Below are 21,532 nucleotides of genomic sequence, written 5' to 3' on the forward strand. Positions count from 1 at the left end.
TGGGGGCTTGTAGTCTGCGCACAGAAGGTCTAACTACCAACCGGTGAGCGGACTATTGCTGGTTTGATTGCACATTGAGGATACAGAAGACTGTTGTTATCAAAATGGACGATGGCGATCCGGTCAGCAGTTACATTGCCTTCCCCGCCTCTCCCGTAAGCACACCGGTTTAGCTTAACTGAATAGGGATGATGCTTCAATAGGGGAAATCCAACCTTTCCAGGGGAGACGTTCGAGACATTCGGGTTGTCACTATACTCACTTGATTGTTGGAGAACCTTTTCGAAATCATCTTTCCTGAAAATACCTAATCTATATAGGCAACATTACGTCATGGGTATAGTGGCAAGAAAGACTTTTCTCCATGATCATCATTGCTTGTACCAGCTAAATGGAGAAGCTGGGTAGATTGGGGTCTTCCCGCCAATGATCCACTTCCTTATCTTGTAGACTGTAGCTTCACCTGTACGTCCTCTGATATATCACTCTATGGGGTTCATGACTTGGGAGCCCCAGTGATGCCTACAACTAGGGGAACACTTAAGTCAATAAGACTTCCATCAACTCATCTCAGACTTATGGACATCTACATTGTGTTGTACATGGTAAAAGCTGAAGGCTTGGCGGAGTAACATGGACCACTACTAGAGATGAGCGAGCATACTCGCTAAGGGCAATTACTCGATCGAGCATTGCCCGCTCGGAAGAAAAGGTTCGGCTGCCGCCGGCGGGCGGGGAGGAACGGAGGGGAGATCTCTCTCTCCCCACCGCTCCCCCCTGCTCATGGCCGCAACTCACCTGTCACCCGCGCCGGCAGCCGAACCTTCTCTGCCGAGCGGGGAGGTACTCGCTAAGGACAATACTCGATCGAGTAATTGTCCTTAGCAAGTATGCTCGCTCATCTCTAACCACTACCAATCCACTGATGCCATCAACGTGCCAGAATATAAGCCACAAAGATGAAAGTGGAGCGGAGATACTGATAGAAGAACTATGAGAAGATCTAACACTTCTTAAGAAGTTTCCAGCAATAACCAACCACAACAGAGACGGAGAAAGCTGCAGAGATGACTGCGTCTTCGTGTCGCCATCATAAACTCGGGGGAGCGAGAAAAGCATCTGTTAACTGGAATCTCACTTCTGTAATGATCCGGAACGGAGCTCAGTAATGTGTGTAATGTGTGACGAGTCCCCGTACACCTCCATGACACAAATACAGAAGGTGCAAGAACAGGGGAAGAAGAGACTGGAGGAGCCGCAGGCCAACAGCCAATGAGGCGTAAATATTATTTTGTATGCCAGCTTGTAGCTGCGTAGGTTTCAATGTAGCGTGTAGAGGAGCCACCAGATGTGATTAATGTATTAAGAGGATTGCGACTTTTAATACATTTGCGTATCACAGTGGCGACCGCGACTCACAGACCAGCCACATTTCGGCCGGCCGTGCACAGCTATGTCTCGAGCAGCTTATTCCCGCAAATCAATGGATTATGACCGGGGAACTGTGCAACTAGCTGAATATCGGCTTCCATGTGTTGGAAACAATGGTTTGGGTGGATGAGCTGATCGAGATGCTCTTCATCTCCTGGTGTGACACCTTCACGGATGTGCGGAACGTGGCTTGGTTTTCACGTAGCTGTCGGCACTGTTGAAACTCCTCACTGTGCCAACATCCACTGTTTGGTCTCTTTAAACACTAAGTAAATGTTGATGAATGTCAATGGAGGAAGGTTTTTTTCATGCCCAATTAGACACCTTTGGTTTACATGTCATGTTAGGTGGCATTTTGTCAGACTGCCCCTCTGTGGCCATGTGTCGCAGGGCAACAAATTTTAATAGATGTTGGCAGGAAGGTTTAAACTCTATTGCCATACCACCAACATTCGCTTCTAATGTTGTGTGCCAACAGAATAAGATAGGAGGCATTACCTTTAGTGCGACCTTCATATAATTACATCTTTGGTGCTAGAACAACTGTTCTAACCAGGGTTGCACTGGCCCACCAGATATCCAGAGGACCCTCTACTGGGCTCAGGCCCATAACGTCCAATAGACGAGAATCCCATATGGAGACATTCGCAATATCCGGTATGTGCAATGCAGTTACATGTGGTATTGTCTAAGAGGACCCAAGGGACCGGAGTCTGACACTGTCCTAGAATATGGAAATCTGCTTCATTGGGGAGAACATGTATCTGACAATCCTCATATTATCTCACAGTCAATGGCTGTTACCATTGGCACGAAGGAGTATTTACAATGATAGACTATCTTTGCCTGTAGAAAATTTCAAGTTTCAATTAAAATGTCATTCTATGAGCAGCACCCCCTACTGGATCGGTGTGTCACTAGTCCCTCCACCTCATCCTATAAATGTCTTCTACTAGAGGTTAGTGATCAAATTACATCCAACCATTTTATTTCAAGCCCATACTCACTTTGCTCTCATCAGATCTTGGTCTTTGAGGGCTGATCCTTGGAGATAGATGACCCTCTGGGACCACAGTGGTATCTGCAGGACCCGTCGGACCTGGATATCCATTTCTGTGGGGCAAAGGATAACCACGTAGTAATCCTGGAACAAGCAATGGGTACAAAAAGAGAGATTAGTATAAAAACAAACAAACAAACAAAAACTTATTGAAAATAGTCATTTGTAATGAAGCCGAGCGGGAGGTATATCACCAGGAGCGGAGAATTGGTGGCCCTAGTAGGATCTCCATGAGGATTCTAGAAGAGTTGAAGTTTAGGAGATCTACTATACATCTCCTGAAGGGGGGACCGTGTTGAGGGCTATATAGGTCCGCCAGAGTACCAGAGAAGCCTGAGGGTCTAGCTGAAAACATCCCCAATTTGGAAGTTACTTGTCAGTAGGGTCTATTTTACCTATATGACCATTTTAATGATACAGCGGTTTATCAAAATAATGGCAACACCTAGGATTAATAATACATGGGGTAATTAATACAGACGGCGTTGAGTGTTAAAGCAGATTGTGACCTTAAATAAGAAGATAACTGCAGTCAGAGTGACATACGAGCTCCTTCATCGTCTCCAACATCCCGTCTCCTCCATTACGGTGAGGAGAGAACTCCACAAACTGAATTTTCACGGGGGAGCAGCAATTCGTAAACCACTGGTTACATAAATGAATACAAAAGATGACTACAATGGTGCCACAAGCACAAATCCTGGTCTGCTGATGACCAGAAACAAGTGCTTTGGTTCAACAAATCCTCTTTTACGTTATTTACTACCGTTTATGCCTGACAAACGTCAAAGAAAGCCCATCATCCTGCCTAGCTGCTTCTCACAGTCAAGCATGATAGTTGATCCATCTTGGTTTGGGTCACCATCTTATTCTTTTCTGCAGGATCTATTGTCACCTTAAATTGGAGATGGACTACCAAGGTCTATACTGAGATTTTGGCTGATTGGGTCCACCCAATGGTGCGGACGTTGTTCCCTGATGGAGATGTGGTTTTCTGTGATGGTAGTGCCCATATCCATGAAGCTCGCTATCTTCAGGCGTGGTTTCAGGAGTGTGAAGAGGAGGTTCGGCGTCTTCCCTGACAGCAGAGTTATCAGATCTTAACATCCTTGAGAACAAGAGCGAGGGGCCGTTATCCCCCACCGACATCTCTACCAGGGCATGGAGTGGGCTAATACTCCATTACACGCCGTTCAGTGCTCGTATAAGTCCATTCCAAGCCGAATTCCTTCTGTATTAACCGCCACATTCGCCCTACATGTTAATAACAAATCTCATCATACAGCTATGTGTTTCCATTCTTTTCATAAACCCCTGTATGTTGTGTGTAATGATAAAGACTACGATGGAGGGTGGGTCCTCCGAATCATCTCCTCTTGGACACAAGGAACCCCGGTCTGATGTCGGGCGTGTTCTTCTAATAAACCCACATTCAAGAGTAATATGCAACAAAGTAAAACTGGTTGCAGAATGTCATACTGCAGGTCGGCCGAAGGACAACCCCGGTACCTGGAGCCGCGGATGTGCATAGAACTCGTTGAGGAAGTCCATGAGGAGGTCGATCTTGAGGGAGCTGACGCATAAGACAACGTGCTTCTCTGTTTGGGCTCTATGCCGGCTGTAGTTTCCCCCAGACTTCTGGCGCTCCATCCACAGGTACACCAGCTCCTCAAACTGCAGAAGACAAAACGAAAACTTCATGAACTGACGGAAATACCTTGTCAGCCGTTAATAATCACCTCCATCACAATCAGCTTTATTACCTTTTATGTTGTCATTCTTGCAGTTTTTATTTCAGTCGTATAATTTTTAATTGTTTTTCTGTTCTCCGCAGAATATTAGGACCGTTTCCATTTGCAATCGTTTTTAGAAATTTTATTATAATGTTTGTTTTTTTAGGATTAGATTATGTCCGTAGATTTGTTTTATTTCTCATCATTTATTACTCATTTTTTATGACTGTTTTATGCATGTGGCACAGCGGCCCTGTGGTTGGCACAGCAGCATTGGCAACACTGCATACAGCTTTATCCTGCATGTAACTTGGTGCACCTGCCCCCCCCCTCCCCCCAACCACTAAAATATTCCATTTAGTCTCATATGTGGTAGAGGGACCTTTGGATAACATCAGGCACCAGGGTCAGGCTACACCCCGTGTGCCCCATAGAGTTAGTCCACTGATCTCAACTTCATGTCACACACAGCACCAACTGCCACCTTGGGGGGGCACTAGGAGGGAGGATGTAGGTTGGGGATGGTTGCCTCTCTTAGTTCTGCCCGGTCAGATGATCTTTTTTCTCCATGTGTCAGCATCTCATGGAGCTACACTAATCCTCCTCCTCCTGGCTCCGTCTCCCTTCTGATGTTCCAAGGCGCCACTGTCAGCCCATCGGTGGCCCTGCAACACAACAGCTTAGTTCTGGTGTTGTATTTATGTTATGAGTTTGGTTCTGGTACGGTATTTGTGCACTGAGCTTGACTCTGGCACTGTATTTATTCAATGAGCTGGTGTGGGTATGTTGCCATCTTACTGCTCCCTGCATACCTACTATATATGGGAAGGTGCCAAAAACAACATTGTTCACAGGATGCCTTCTAACCTAATTTGGCTCTAGTGTGAATGATCAGAGGATGTGATTAGGAGTTCCACTGGGATCCAGGACTGGTGTGAATGTGTACATCTGCTATGCAGAATTGTAGTATATGTGAATACTATATACAATGAGGTCCCTTTAATCCAGAATTTGATACTCCAGAATACTGGATAGTCTGACACTTGTTCTAGTAGCAGATCTTGTACTAACATTTCATTTTGACCCTTACTTATTAGAACATTTTCTATGACATTTCATTAATCCAGAACGTTTGATAATCCACCACTTGTCGTGGACTGAAGAAAATACTCCAAATACTGGCTTAAAAATGAATGATTTCCAGTATTTTTGGGGTGATTTTCATCTATTTACTGCTAATCATACATCAGCTCGGTACAACAGATTTAGTAGGAAACAATGATGTCTTACGCTCGGAGCATCGACAGCCGCTTGTCCTTCCCTCCATTTCTCGCCACGTTGTACTCCTTATTACCAACTGGCAGTAAAGCGATGGGACCGCTTATCCTTCCCTTCCATCTCAGTCTACTTTACTGCCTCTTACTCAGTATCTCCTCCCTGGATGCCGCTCGTCTTAAGCAGATGGCAATTTCTTAACCTACAAACTCTACAGATTTTTCTCGCCTCAATCTTAGGCCTCATGTCCACTCAAAAAATACAATCCGTGCGGATTAGCTTTAAATGGCATTATTTTGCATGCAGATATCCGCACACATCAATGTGATAGCAATGTTGCCGATCCGTGCGGTTTCTGCGGCAAATGGAGCATGCCGCGTTTTTTCTCCCGTGCATGAAAAACGCAATTCTTTTAAAATGCCATCCGCGGTGCAAAAATCAATTTAATGGACCCGCGGATGGCAATGATTCCCTATGGGCAAAATCCGCTGCGGAATCCGCAATTCCATTTACCCAGTGGACATGAGGCCTTAAAGGGGTTTTCCAAGTTATTCCTTTTTTTATACAGTTTTGGAGCTTCCGGGGCCCAGAACTATATAAAACAATATAGTCACTGTTGCGGCAGACCGCTGCTTCAGCAGTCCGGCTCCTCGGCATATGCCAGGTCACGTTGCCTGCCAGAAGGTCTGGTGGCGTCCCGTAAACATTTCATGTGGGCTGCTAATGTAGAAGCCCTAAGGCAGGTTTACAGGATGTCACAGATGACGGCCCTGTCCGGGCTCTACAAGCTGCAGGATCGACATCGGTAAAGTGACTGCAGCAGTGCTTATACGTAGAAGACCAGAGCAGCAGCGCCAAGGGAGCATCGCACAGCAGAAGGCGAGTAGTGCTTTGTTTTTTTTATATACATCGTGTACCCCCACTGTTAGGGCTACTCTGAAAACCCCTTTAAAATTAGAAACCCATGATTGCTTTATTTTGGAAACAGCACCACTCTTTTTCATAGGCTGTGTGTGGTATTGCAACTCAATCCAATTTACTTGGCTATGGCTGAGCTGCAATACCATGAACAGCCCATGGATGAGGGTAGCACTGTTTTTGGGAGTAAGCAGCCATTGTTTTTTAAGGGCTCGTTCACATTAGTGTTGCAGCTTCTTTTAGAACCTCCGGCACGGAAAACCGTGGAAATACAGGACGAAATAGTGAAGCACGCAGCGCTATTTTTTTTCCTGTCAGATGGAAATCAGACGGACCCAATTATTATCAATGGGTCTGTCAGTGCCGTTATAAGGCGGATCCGTGTGACCAATGGGGGCTGTGGAATCCACAAGTGCAGATGTGAATGGGTCCTTAATGCTGTACAACCCCTTCCCTCCATAGACCGTTTTAGCAGCTGCTTTCATCCTCACCTTCCAAGACCAGAAACTTTTTATTTTCCCACCAGCAGAGTTGTATGAGGGCTTGTTTTTTGTGGAAATATGTGCATCTCCTGATGCCCCGTGTAATGGACCGCATAAGGTTTTAAAATACTTCAAAAAATTATTTGTGTGGTGGAATAGAAAAAAAACAGCGGTTGGGGAACGGAGATTCTGCGAAAATGTCACCTTAAAGGGAAACCAAACTTTTTACAACAGTGATGTCAGAAGTCACACTCCACTTGGCTCCGTGTCAGAGTCCACATTAGTAATGCCATACCGCCAGCGTCCTTCATCTCGCAGTAGGATCTTGTTGCTGGAGTCTGAGATCTGATGAGAAGGAGCATCACTGATGCAAAGTAAAAGCTCTTAAGAGAGTCTTCCCGGGCAGCCGTGCCAAGCAGAAGTCTCTACAGCCCTGCCATGCCTCAGCGGTTCAGACATCCAGTCACTGTGGAGGTGGCAGGTACTGTATGTGGTGTCGGCCTCGCATGGTGGAGGATTTCAGGGCCTGTCACCGAACCACTCAAGGAGAAATGAACCAAAGTGCCGACAGCTTCAGGAGAAGCTAAGAATCTCAAAACAGATAGAACTTCTTATACCTGGATGTATAGGGGAGAGCCGAAATTCAGTTTGCTGGCTTATCATGCTGTCCTGCCTCTGTGGAGACACCTGGAAGTAGGAGTTCATTTCCTGGATGGCACCTCCACAGGGTAAATGAAGCATTACGAAGTTCCCATTGAAGTCTATGGGCTGTCTTTGCAATGCACTGGCAGTCTGGGTCCTCCAGAACAGGAGATGTCCTTATGGTCCCTCTGCACTTTGTGGGGTTTTAGGGATTCTGATTTAATAGAAGAAGGGGCCCCATTGGCCAATCATTGGTGCCCCTACACAAATATATTAGGGAACTGCATAAATAGCAATTCCATAATATCTGGCTTCTAGTTAGTAGGGAATATGAATTCCAGGAGTCATATCTTAATTAAAGGGTTGCCCAGTTGTAAGCTATCAATAGCCTATCCTCAAGATAGGTCATCAATAGTAGACTGGTGGGAGTCCGTCTTCTGAAATCCCCACCGATCAGCTGTTTACTACACTGGACACTCCAGCACTGAGCTGTCCCTACTGAAATGAATCAGAACTTTGCCTGTAATAGCAAGTCTGGCCATTGCAGAAAAAATGGAGCTGTCTGCTTCCTGCAAAAATCAGCTCAGTGTATGAGCACATTGACCCAAAAAACAGTGATTAGTGGAGATCTCTAGCTACGGACCCTTCCCTGATCTACTATTAATGACCTATCATGAGGAAAGGCCATTGATAGTTTACAACTGGACAATCCCTTTAACTCCTCTAAAGATTACCACACGTTGTGATAGTTCTACAGGAAAAAGACATTACAGTTTTGGACAAGCAGAGCTTGTTCTACTTCAAACGGCTGTAGCTCCGATTCTTTCAGAGTTACTAACATGTTTTTTGGTGATATTTGGTGGGTCTGTAGCACCTATAGAAGTGAAGCAGCTGCCATTTGTATTAAGGTCAGGAATATACGGAATTTATAGCTGCCACTTCAAACTGGGCAGCGGGCAGTCCCAGGCAGCAGATCAGATCAGTGATTCTCCTGCTTGTCTCCCTGTCCCAGAAGAGTGTAACAGGAGGTTTTATTCATGTTATAGCCCCCCCCCCATATCAATCAGATCACCTATTTTCTCTCTGATTCTCACATATGAGGGTCTTTTTTTCCAGAAAAGGAGTAAGAAGATGAGAACTTGCTCATCTAATCCCTTTGCTACACCATTCAAACCTGCACATTCTGAAGTCATTGCCGCCTGTGGCATCTAAGCGTTTTTACAGAAAAATAAAAGAAAAAAAATGTTCTTTTTACAAAAAGCTTTAAATATTGAAAAAACAAAAAATAAAGCTGCACATAATTGGTATCGCCACATCATAAAAAACAGCACTATAAAATGTTACATTATCCAGCACAGTAAATTCTGGAAAAAGGAAAATGCCAAAATAGCCATTTTCTGGTCACCTCTCCTCAAAAGAGGAGTAAAAAGTAGTCAAAAAGTTGTGTGTATATATATATATATATATATATATATATATATATATATATATATAAGGCTAGATTCACCTGAGCATATATCGGCTCGGTTTTCACGCTGAGCCGATATACGTCGTCTCTCTCTGCAGGGGGGGGGGGGGGGAGCCTGGAAGAGCCAGGAGCAGTGCACTGAGCTCCGGCCCCCCCTCTGCCTCCTCTCCGCCCTTCTTCCCTATTTGCAATGGGGAGAGGCGGGATGGGGCGGGGCTAATTCTAGGAACTTAGCCCCACCCTGTCCCGCCTCCTTTCATTGCAAATAGTGCAGAGGGGCGGGGAGGAGGCAGAGAGGGGGCGGGAGCTCAGTTTCTGCTCCTGGCTCTTCCATCTTTCCCCTCTGTAGATGAGGACGACGTATATCGGCTCGGCGTGAAAACCGAGCCGATATACGTTCGTGTGAATCCAGCCTAAGATCGTACCAATAAAAGTCATCCTGCAGAGAACAAGCCTCATACAGCTCTACAATGTAAGAATTTTAAACTGCTCTTGGAGTGTGGTAACACACATAGGGGCACATTTGTCACACTTTTTATGCTAGTTTCTGTCATTACAAAGTGTGATTGCTCTCAGTAAGAGAAATCACGTAATCTTGTAGATATGATACCTTTTAATGGCTAACAAAAATACATGATGTTATAGCGAGCTTTCCAACCCAAGTAAAATGACATTTTTGTGCTGACGAATCCCTCTAAAGTGCTGTCTCCCTTCTCCTTGCCTTGCTGTCTGCTAGCTCTTGATTGACAAGGTGACGCTAGGACAACAGAGCAGGTGATAAGTCATCATGTTCATTGTATTGTATGCACAGAGCAGAGTAGAGGGAGAGACACTCACACAAGGAGAGCTGCAAGTAGAGATAATAGTGAAATTGCCTGCTGTTTATACACTAGGTAAATCTTTCTGATGACTTTATGTCTGTGTGTATGTGTAACAGACAGAGAGCAGGATCTTTGCAGTTCTTTGTGTATAGAACATAGCACAGCAGCGGCTCCTCCCACCAGCCCTGAGAGGACAGAAAATCAGCTATAAATCCTGCAGAGGTAAAAATGGGGAAAATGCAGGATATGTCTTATACCGGCCATGGAGAGCATTATTCATCAAGTACACACATGACACTTATTCGGAAACGTTATCTAAAACTCAGGTGTGCTTTGAAGCGACATCCTCATCTGCAAATAGTGCCATTTATATCACATGATATCAAGTAATTGCTTTTTATGCAGTTTCCCTCTTGTGCTGCCATTTCCATAGGAGACAAGTATCTGGACCATCAAACTATAAACCCCTCCCACTACTTACCTGCAGAGGTAACACCACGAGTGCCACACAGATCATTATCACCACCAGGAGCTGCGATGGCCAGATTTTGGGGGTCACATCCCCATATCCCACCGTGGAGAAGGTCACGATGCAGAAATAAAATGATTTGAAGAGGGAAAGGTTTTCCCCAGCTCGTTCCAAATGCTGAATGCCGCACATCCTGGAAGAGAGCAGCAGAGGATGATTAGCGGTAGTATTCGGAGATGGAGGCGTGCACACGATTACAGCGCTTACCCCAACAGTGTTATATAAATACAGCATTTATTACATAACAGGAAGTCATTCAGTTCTCAGTGCATCACTTCATCATTTTTAAGATCTCTGCTTGCAGGGCTGACAACCAGTCCTGGTCACACCGCTGCTCACCTCAGAAACCACACTGATCATTGGAATGTAACCTGTGCCGAAGACATGACCAGGAGGGGATTCTATCTCAGTAATCTCCATGTTAGGAAACCATTCAATGACTGTAAGCAGAGATCTTGCATACTGAAAGTATATTAGATAATCGGAGAACCTTCATTGCACAGTCTCCCTTTAATCATTGTATAGTGAAATGTTTTGTAACATTCTAGTAATCGCTGGGGGAGGGGCGAAGTTAATAATCTACAATACTTGCACTAAAAGCCCGGCATCAAAAAGATACACTTTGGGCACAAGAGATGCATTGTTTCAAATATTATGACTTTTTGCAGTTTTTTTATGCTAGCTGTGCCAACTTTTGTTTTTTAAGTGGCTGGCCGTAGCGTCACTGGGTATGGGCGTTGGTGGTAAATGATGTCCACAGGATAGATGATAAAGGTCTGATTGGTGGGGGTCTCACCACAGAGACCCCCACCGATCCATAGAACAGGGGTCCCATGTCCCTGCTGATTCTCACTGTGGGCTGCAGTGAAGATGGAGGAGATATAAAAGGCCATTCTAAGTAAATCTGCCCCTTTGTGTTTATTTCTTCTCCATTTTCGAGTTCTCTGTTTGTCATCAGTGTTGCAACTAGAAGTTATGATCACAGCTGGAAATATGATTGTTGTAGCTCACGAAGAACTGCCTAAAATGGATACATGCAGGGGTGGAACTGTTGACATTTTTCGAGGGGGGTCTGGGCTGCTGGGTCTGGAGCAGTAGACTGGGTCTCCATGAGACTGATGACTACAAAAGTGGATGAATGCTGTAAAATAAACAAGGCCCATTATATTCACCTCTGACCTCTGCAGCTCCACTGTTATTGTTCATCCGTTTTCCCTCGCTTTCTGGCAGCTAGTCATGTGACCGCTGCAGCCAATATCTGGCTTCAGCCACATGAGGCTGGGGAATGGCCGTAGTGGTCATGGGCATCAGAGCATATGTCTGGCTACCAGGAGTCAAGGCGAGAACAGAGCAGCGGTGATAGCGGAGCTGCAGGGGTTAAAAGTGAGTATAATGTGCTTTTTTTTGTTATTTTACAGCATAAAGGTGCCATAAGTACTGAGTGGTGGCTTAAAGTGGGCCACAAATACTGAGCAAGGGCAACGGAGGGGTACAAATACTGAGCAGAGGTAAGGGGGATATAAGTACTGAGCGGTGGCATAAAGTGGGCCACAAATACGGAGAAAGGGCAACGGAGGGGTATAAATACTGAGAAGGGGCAAGGGGGATATAAGTACTGAGCGGTGGCATAAAGTGGGCCACAAATACGGAGAAAGGGCAACGGAGGGGTATAAATACTGAGAAGGGGCAAGGGGAATATAAGTACTGAGTGGTGGCATAAAGAGACATTATTTCTAACTGGGGGCATAAGCAGGCATGATTGCTAACCAGGAGGAAAAGGAGGCACTTTTACTGTGTATGGGGCCTACGGCGGGCATAAAAGGAGGGGATTACTATTACTGTGTGGGTCACTACAGGTAGTATTATTACTCTGTGGGTCACTCTGGATGGGAAGATTATGAAGAGGTGTGGAAAATGTAGGGAATGTGCTGAAAATCAAAGAGCCAAAGATGTCTGTATGTCCAGTTCTGCAGTGGCAAGTTGTAGCTGGGAGAACTCATCATGGCGATCTGGGCTAGATGGAAGAGACTGGAAAGGTGAACAACTCCAGTCAGAGAGATCGTTACCTGTGATCACTGGATATAACAGTACTGTCATCACTTATACAGTCTGCAGAGCGCACATGTAAAGCTGGTATCTACCACTACATGGTCAATGTTAATGCTCTTTTTAAAATTTTGCTGTTGGGCTGAGTCTTTTGTAGTTACACCTGTGCATAAATCAGCTAGTCAAATCTCTTTCCGGTTTTGAGACAGTTTGTTACAATGTGTCAGTCTGATGTTCTTGTTTAGCTCACAGAAGATTGTCTAGGACTGAATGAAACTGCATCAGACCCTCAGCTGCATCCACTGGTCCCAACACCTCCTAACTGTCTGGTCAGACGCTCCTCTCTACTTATGGTTTGTCGGGGGTCCTGAGCCCGGTCACCTTGTGTGCCCTCATACATCCACTGGTCCCAACACCTCCTAACAGTCTGGTCAGACGCTCCTCTCTACTGGTGGTCTGTCGGGGGTCCTAATCCCGGTCAACTTGTGTGCCCTCACACATCCACTGGTCTCAACACCTCAAACAGTCTGGTCAGATGCTCCTCTCTACTGGTGGTCTGTCGGGGGTCCTAATCCCGGTCACCTTGTGTGCCCTCACACATCCACTGCTCCCAACACCTCCTAACAGTCTGGTCAGACGCTCCTCTCTACTGGTGGTCCGTAAGGGGCGTCCTGAGCCCGGTCACCTTATGTGCCCCCATCCACTGCTCCCAACACCTCCTGACAGTCTGGTCAGACGCTCCTCTCTACTGGTGGTCTGTAGGGGGCGTCCTGATCCCGGTCACCTTGTGTGCCCTCACACATCCACTGCTCCCAACACCTCCTAACAGTCTGGTCAGACGCTCCTCTCTACTGTTTGCCTGTAGGAGGCGTCCTGAGCCTGGTTACCTTGTGTGCCCTCACACATCCACTGGTCCCAACACCTCCTAACAGTCTGGTCAGACGCTCCTTTATACTGGTGGTCTGTAGGAGCCTCCGAGAGCCACTTATAGGCCAAGGGGGGAACCACTTTTAGGGTCTCAGGTGACAAAACCATTCATCTATAAAAAAAAAGCCAAAGTGGCGGCATCAATCAGTGCAAAAACTAGAACTTTAGTTTATCCTCCCATAACAAAAAAAACAGCTACGTTTCGACCAAAGATTAGGTTTTTGTCAAGCTCTCTTTTACTGCCGTTGGACGTTCACGTTGCTGCATCTTGACAAGTCCCACCCAGATTAGGGTTTCATTTGTGCTGCTGGTGATCTTTGGTTTCTGCAAGACCGTTCATCTAATCACACCCCCATTCTCCTGATTTGTACATCTGCTTTAGATGGAACTGCATGCCGAGTTTTGCAGCAAAGCGAAAACTTCCTCTTGGAGCCGGATTAGTTTTGACAAAGAGTGTATAATTAAGAGACATTTTTGTGAACAAGCTGTAGAATAATACAACCGATGGTGAGTGGAAACAAGATTTGCTTCTGTCAAGAACTCGTAATGTCTATGAGTCATGAGCCTTTGTCCATTAATTGTATAGGGCAGTGGAACGGGCGGCCCAGGAGCTGTGCCACTTGGCAATGATTACCCATTCATATTAGAAGCTATTGTTACAGATGGCGAATGACTCCTGTTATGTAAAGTAGGGGCATGTGAATGAAAAATGATATTTCCGCTCTATATATAGTGCGCTCCTAGTGGGGTATTGTCATACACAATGTACAATGTGACCTTACCCTGCAGGTATTAATGGGGGGACACGAAAACAGAAAAAAAAGAGAATATTCAATAAGCCAACGTCAAAGGAAACGATGCAAGACTCCATTCATAGACATGACCAGCGCCGCGGGGAAAGGTAATTGTTTTTCCATATATTATCATAGCCACTGCGCCCAAAATACTAGCCACTTATACTGAAAGGAGGGGAAGTTCTATCAGGGCGCCTGCCTAACTGCATTTCAGCTGCCACTATAATGTCCCATCCCTCCAAATACAGTCATGAATTCCATCTGATACAGACCTACTGATACCCGTGAGCAGGGATCTGGCTAAAGGCTCATGGGCCCCGGTGAAAAATTCAGCTTACTCCCCCTGGGTTTAGATACAGTAGCTCAGTTCTAGTATACCTCTAAACGATGCGGTCACGATATACGGTAATGGTCAGACAGCAACTTGATACAGTTATAGTGATTACAGTGCAGTTACCTCCAGTGATAGTGATTACAGTGCAGTTACCTCCAGTGATAGTGATTACAGTGCAGTTACCTCCAGTGATAGTGATTACAGTGCAGCTACCACTAGTGATAGTGATTACAGTGCAGTTACCTCCAGTGATCACAGGTGACGTCTTCCCTGATTGGAGTTGTTCACTTTCCCCTTTCTTCTTTATCTATGCCATGACTGGTCTCTGCACAGTCTTCCCACACTTCCATATTTCTAATACCCTTCCTCTCAGTGCTCCCCTCTGCGCTCTCACACACTCATAATCTGCCCTCTGTTTTCCCCCATCCCCAAAAGTCTGGCACACTGAATGAGCTTTACTACCTGTTCATGCTGCCACCCGACTGGTCGCACAGCATGTATAGCGTAGTCTGACTCCTCCCCCAGGCTTCTGGCTCTCATGATACTGTAGAAGTACCAGAGGTCCTGGAGACCGGAGGAGGAGTCAGACTACGCTATACATGCTGTGCGACCAGTCAGGTGACAGCGTGAGTAGGTAGTAAAGTTTATTCAGTGCATGCCGGAGTTTCAGGGGTGAAGGATACTCTAACAACAGCCCTGGCTGCCACTGTGGCAAGGGGGGCCTCAGGGCTCCCCTGGGTTAGAGACCCAGTTGCAACTGCTGTGACGGCTATAGCTAGCCACTGCACATAGACATTTAAATCCCCACATTACACTATCCTCACATAGACACATAGTATAGTGGTGTCACCCCGCAGATATTTAAGATTAAAGTATCCCTACAACAATGTGGACTAAAGTCATGCATGCAGGACCAGCGTGTGCGGATTATGGGCAACAGAGCTATAGCAAACTTCTCACCCTCCCCATCCTCCACTTGTCACACGCCAAGTATGCTGACACAAAGGAACGAATTCCCTACTTTTCCTCATAAGGTGACGGATAGAGTCAAACAGTCAGTAACTTTTCAAACACATTGTGCTTATATGATAGCCAGTTTTAGAACCAGGAAAATTGTGATTTACTTAAAGTACCTGAAATGATGCTTTTGTGCTTAAAATTCCTCTAAAATGCTGGCCAAGAGGGGTCTCCCTTTCTCCTAACTTGCTGTCCACTGACAGCTGTCAAGTGATGTTATCTGTGTTACTGGAGATGGCAGAACAGGGAGGGAAGGAGGGCGCTGAGTCATTTTGCTTATTAAAGTCTACGAGAGCAGAGGTGAGGAGGTAGGAGGAGGAACATAAGCAGAGACTCACACAGACACTTTCTGCAGCTAGTAAGTGATTGTTTATTTGGTTATAGCTACTAGAATCACATCTCCACTGTTCAATTGTTTCTCTAATGTCCGCCCTGATATTGCTATTTCTCTGTGTGTGCGCTACAGAGCTAGGGAATGTTCACATGGACTATCAGATCTGCATCAGATTTTTCTGACAAGGATCTAACACTTTAACCCTTTCCAATCCACTGTCTGATGTCTAAAGACATTCTGATTGAGAGCTGTACAGCTCTGATGTCGGAAGACGTCCGGCAGGGTATTCTTACTGTATATTACTGGCCGGTCTGCTGTCGGGGGCCTCTCCAGCATGTCACATACCGCAGTACTGGCTCTAGCCAGCAGAAGGCGCCATTGTATAATGGCAGAAAGAGAAAGCCCCCTAGGAAACCCTGAATCCATGAAATCCTTTTACAATTGTACTGGAGCTGAAGTGGAGTCCTTGCAGTTCCTCTGCATCAGCCATCAATATACCTGGGTGTGAACACCTGTATACATGGATCAGCTGTTTCACATACACTGTCTCTCAGTATATATGCATTTAGCTCCAGTCAACATCTCCGATGCTGGAAGACATCCGTCAGGGTTCTCTTACTGTATATTGCCAGCCTTTCTGCTGTCGGTGCCTATCCAATGTGTCACCTCATGCAGTACTGGCTTTAGCCAGCAGATAGCGCCGCTATATAACGGCAGAAAAAGAGTAAGCCCCCTAGCAAAACCAGGATACAAATTGGATTGGAAAGGGTTAAATAATTAAGTTCTGTCTACAGCAGCCACTAGGGGGAGCAACTGAACTTACTGGGAGCTGTGCAAGGCTATACAGTATATGCGGCACTCAACCTAGTGGCAGCGGTATGTCATGATAATTGTATCACTTTGCACAATGATGGGCGCAGTTTACCGCCAGGCACCTCTGACCATGGGCCGCCGCAACCACTGCATCTTCTTGCAATCCTGCTCTTTTATGTAGCTGGCCGGATTATGGCCCCCCACAAAGTGCCATTGGTACCTCTGCAGCCCTATAACTGCTGTCAGCAGCTAGAACTAAAAGTATTCCATCTCAGCGGCAAACGAGTTAGATGATCATCCCTGCACGGTTATATACTCCGGACCAGCGACACCTTCCAGGGGCTAATGGCATTACAGCGCTGGCGCAGCCCAGAGCGCTCCGGCTACCTGGGGCATGATGTAGCCGGCCCATTAGATACAGCAGCTGGGTAAGGTGTCTTTAATGGCTGGCAGCACAATGCCTGGAGATCTTACCTGAGCCGTCATGTCTGCTAGAAGTGGAATAAGTGCACACAGTATAACACTTGGCTCATCGGGAGATCAATCAGAGGAGCCGCATGCCCGCTTAGTGGCCAAGAAGTGCCCTGTTGTGCTAGAGTTACATAATGCATTACCACATGCGGCTCCTTAATGCACCGGCTCTCACCTCACTGATTAAGTTTACGACTTCTTCCAGGATTTCAAGAGGCGGCACTACACAGCTGGGGATCGGACCTGATGTCCTTAGCTGCAGGATTGTTATAATGATGGCCATGACTACAGCCTCTGGCCTTAGCCGGTCCTAGCGGCGTGTGACCTGTGTGGTGGCACAGGGCGCTGGCCACCAGCTTGTAGGAGAGGGCACCAGGTGGGTTAAGCCTGCCTTTGCAACCCCCACCACTGCCTCTGCAGCCCCCATACCAGTGCCAAGAGCATTGTCACCCAACCCTTTACAGTACCTCAATGGCCTATAAATCTGTACTTCGAGGGTATGTTCACACTGCAGTCAGCTTTCTGCTGCAGTCTTCGGTTTGGATCCACAAATGGATTTAGCCCTGTCAATGGGCAAAATCGGCACGCAGAATTCCTATGTGTAAAAAATTGCGTTTTCTCGGCATGCCACTTCTTGATGTGGAAATGTGATTTTCCACTTTGGAATTCGGCATGTAGATTTTCCCCATTGATGGGGCTAAAGCTGTGTGCGGATCCGAGCCGCAAACTATGGCAGCAAGCTGCAGATTGTGATGTCGCAGTAAGTTCCATGGTGTATTATGCTATACGAACATTCCCTCATGTTCACACGGATGAGTTTGCCACAGAATTTTCCACAGCGAATTCCACCTAAAAAACGGTGTCAAAATCCGAGATCTCTGCTTCCTGTCAGTGAATAGTAGCATTCTTGCATATATGCAGAGGATGAAAACACTGTTAGACCTGTAATAGTTCCCACGGCTAAGGGTGTCTCAAATTGCATCCAGGCAATTCTCGGTGATCTTATTGACACCGGCGTCGGAGCCTTCTCGGCAGAGTCTGCCATTATGTTTTATTCAGCCCCATCTTTCCTCTCCAAGGGGTCAGACAACATGGCGGTACCTGAAGAAGTCCATTATAAGTCTGTGGGGTTCGTCGGGTGTCCATTGTGCAACAGATCCACCACCATATAAAGGCTTCTTATACCGCTCTTGGTCCACAGAATGCCCCTCCTCCTGCTAAACTCCACCCACTTTTGAAAAGTTTCGAGAGAAGTGCAAATTGGCAAAAAGCTGCGGATTTCTGCGCCCCTGTGGATTGTGCCATAATTTACAACTTCTCTATGCAACAAAACTAACAAAGCCTTTAAAAAGTTTTGCGGTAAAATGCATGATGGGCCATGTTCTAGCCGATGGCCTCCATTGGGCGCCGCTGCTGTCTGACATATGAGGATCCAGCACCACCTCACTGTTCCACTCCACTGTAATGCAGGGGGGCCATTTACATCCTCATTAGAGAATTTGCTTAACCCTTTGCAATCCAATTTTGGATTCAGGGTTTCCTAGGGGGCTTTCTCGTTCTGCCTTTATACAATGGTGCCATCTGCTGGCTAGAGCCAGTACTCCCATATGGGACATGCTGAAGAGGCCCCCCGACAACATAGTGGCCAGTAATATACAGTAAGAATACCCTGCCGGATGTCTTCTGACATTGGAGGTGTACAGCCTTCAATCAGAATGTCTTCAGACGTCAGACAGTGGATTGGAAAGGGTTAAAGGGCTTGTATCAGAATTTCAAGCTCTTCCCTGTCCACAGGATATGGCGTAACTTACTGATCGGTGGGAGTCTCAGCATTGAGATCCACGTCAATCTCAAAAACGAGTTCCCCGTCCTCCTCACTGTGGGGTACTGCACCCCCCGCAAGGAGAATGAATGAAATGCTGATCACGCATTCGCATCGGCATGCACTCGGGTATTTCCATCAGCCCCACTGAAATGAATGCAGTGCTAAGCGCTCACGTCTAACCAGCGCTCCATTCAGAGGAACGTCACTACAGGGGAGAAGTGAGCAACACACGAGATTCCCCTTCTGGAGATCGGCGTGGGTCGCAGTGGTGAGACCCTCAGTGATCAGCAAGTTATTTCCTGAGGATAGGCGATAACTTGAAATTCGGGTAAACCCCTTAAAAGCAATCTGATGGTTTCAAACAAACCAAGATGGCCACACCACTGCTCTGACTACCTGATGCTGACACTGCATTGGTACTTTAAGACACTTCAAGCTGCTCCGATTGGCCAGTGCTACTCACATGAGCAGCCCTGACCAATCAGAGCAGAGCGTAGTATCTTAAAAGTAGCAATGCATAGTATGTATCTGTAAGTCAGACAGGCCGTGCAGCCATCTTGGCTTATCTGGGACTGGATGGTTGCTGTAAATTAGGCTTCTGGGCCTCATATGAAATGTGTAACAGGGCCCGCTCTCTCCAAATTGTTGACTACCATTTATAATATTGCTGTCCTATTTATGGACCTTTCACCCTCTATATGGTGGTATCATCTAAAGCAGCACCAGATACTGCAGGGAAATCAATATAATTACGCTAAATGGGAAAATAACATCTTACCCTGTGAACACAAGGCATAGTAGGGTGCAGATCAGAATGATCACCTGATTAAACATGGCCGACTGCGTCCTCTGGATGGCTCGATGGAGATCATTCTGAAACATGACAAGGGTGCAATTTAGTTTGCATGAAACCGGTGAGCAGAACACTCAGCAATAGTCAAATACATAGATATTCTGTAATATTACCACATATGTCCAGTGCTGGTTCCTAGGGGGTGGAGCAAATACTTTAAATCATGCTTTGTCAGGCTCCACCCCCTCGGACCACGAGGGATCTATTTGTGTGATCAAGAGATCAGAAGTAAAAACTTTCAGCCCCTGTTGAGGCACATTAAAGGTTAAGGATTCTGAATGTTTTGTAAGTAGGAGAATTCCTTCCACTTTCTTTCGCTGGAGATGTAATCAGCAGTCAGAGTAATCAGCATTAGGAAGGGTTCCTACTGAGCTCTCAGGGCGTAATCTGCATTCATTGTTTAGCAGAAGTTACAGAGAAGGCTGGAAAACAGACTTAAAGGGGTTTCTGGGACTAAAATATTGACATCCTTCACTCAGGATCTGCCGCCGATCGGCTGTTTGAGAGGCCAGTGACGTCCCATTCATGTGGCCCAGTTCTCAAGTGAATGAGATTGAGCTGCTATACACTACTGCTATGAAATATTCAGCGCTGTGCCTGGTATGAATTGCGCCTAACTTGACATAGGTCATCAATATCCAAGTGTCAGAAAAGGGCCAGGCCTTTGACCGTCACCTTAACTTCTCCCATAGGGACGTCCCTGACTTTACTCTATATATTCATGTCACTTTTAGACCTACTAATTCATCCACTCTCCTGATAATGACTATTAACATAGCCCCACCCCTGCTTAAAGGGTTTTCCAGAGATGTATAATTTACATGAAATCCAGCTGCCCTGCCATAAAATAGCAGATAGGTTTATACTGACCTCTCCCCACTAATTCCATATGTGACTATATTGCGGCGCATAGGATTTATACACAATTTTAAAAAATCTAATTACCTTTGGAATAGTGAGATAACTTGGTACAACATTTGAATCCCAAACAGTAGGGACATTTTGAGACTTGCCAAAGTAGCCCACCCCCCAAATGGCATGTAAATCTCCTCTGTTGGCTAGTACATAATTATGCCTCTATACAGGTAGTATAGATTTGGGGCTTTGTAAAGGTTTAATGCTCTTTTATGTATTGCTGGGGTCTATTGGTTCCTCGGGGGCGTGGCCTGTTTGTGATCATTACTTCCCCATGTAGCTTTGCTACTGTTTACTGTGGCTATCTGGTAAATATGTCAGTGACGACAACAGTACTTACTATCATATTCTCCAAGACGCACTTTGCCAGCCAGCAGTTCAGGAAAACAGGGATAAACAGATTTCTTAGAGGCGGCCAAAATATCTGGAGAGGAACAAGAGGGAGAACAGGAGAATTAGGAGCTCAGTGTCATGCGCCTATGTACTGGACACTCGTGATAGAAGAAAGCATGGCCCTCTGCAGTATTTGGGGGACTTGGTGCAGCTTACCAACCCAGAGCCATTTACATAAAACGCTGCAGTCTCCCAAAATGACACTTGTGCCATTTTTTATTTGCAGTATATTGGACAATCCATAGGTCTTCCTCAAACCATCAGGCTTGCATCGTATGTCAGACCATGGACAAAGTCATACTAGGCACTAGTGGGTAAACAGGTCACTCAGGTATGGGACGCCAGTAGTGGTACATAGTAATAAATACAGGAGACGGATTTATTATTGGGTTCAATGCAACCTTTATAAGGCTAGGGGCTACATGGCGATTTTGGTCATTTGACATCAAGT

At 46.0% G+C, this 21,532-nt stretch overlaps 1 protein-coding gene across 6 annotated transcripts in view; it reads right to left on the bottom strand.

The window, feature by feature from the left end:
• KCNT1 (potassium sodium-activated channel subfamily T member 1) overlaps nt 1–21,532 on the bottom strand; it is a 295,306-nt gene that overhangs the window by 67,974 nt on the left and 205,800 nt on the right. For all 6 annotated transcript variants that reach the window (XM_066580376.1, XM_066580375.1, XM_066580374.1 and 3 more), the window contains 5 exons: nt 21,029–21,112; nt 19,699–19,793; nt 10,312–10,492; nt 4,001–4,165; nt 2,439–2,575 (listed from right to left, as the gene is read on the bottom strand). In XM_066580376.1, the coding sequence (XP_066436473.1) occupies nt 2,439–2,575; nt 4,001–4,165; nt 10,312–10,492; nt 19,699–19,793; nt 21,029–21,112 (662 nt within the window). The remainder of the gene's footprint in view (nt 1–2,438; nt 2,576–4,000; nt 4,166–10,311; nt 10,493–19,698; nt 19,794–21,028; nt 21,113–21,532) is intronic.

Source organism: Eleutherodactylus coqui, chromosome 10 (genome assembly GCF_035609145.1).
Source record: "Eleutherodactylus coqui strain aEleCoq1 chromosome 10, aEleCoq1.hap1, whole genome shotgun sequence".
In the NCBI taxonomy this organism is placed as follows: Eukaryota; Metazoa; Chordata; class Amphibia; order Anura; family Eleutherodactylidae; genus Eleutherodactylus; species Eleutherodactylus coqui.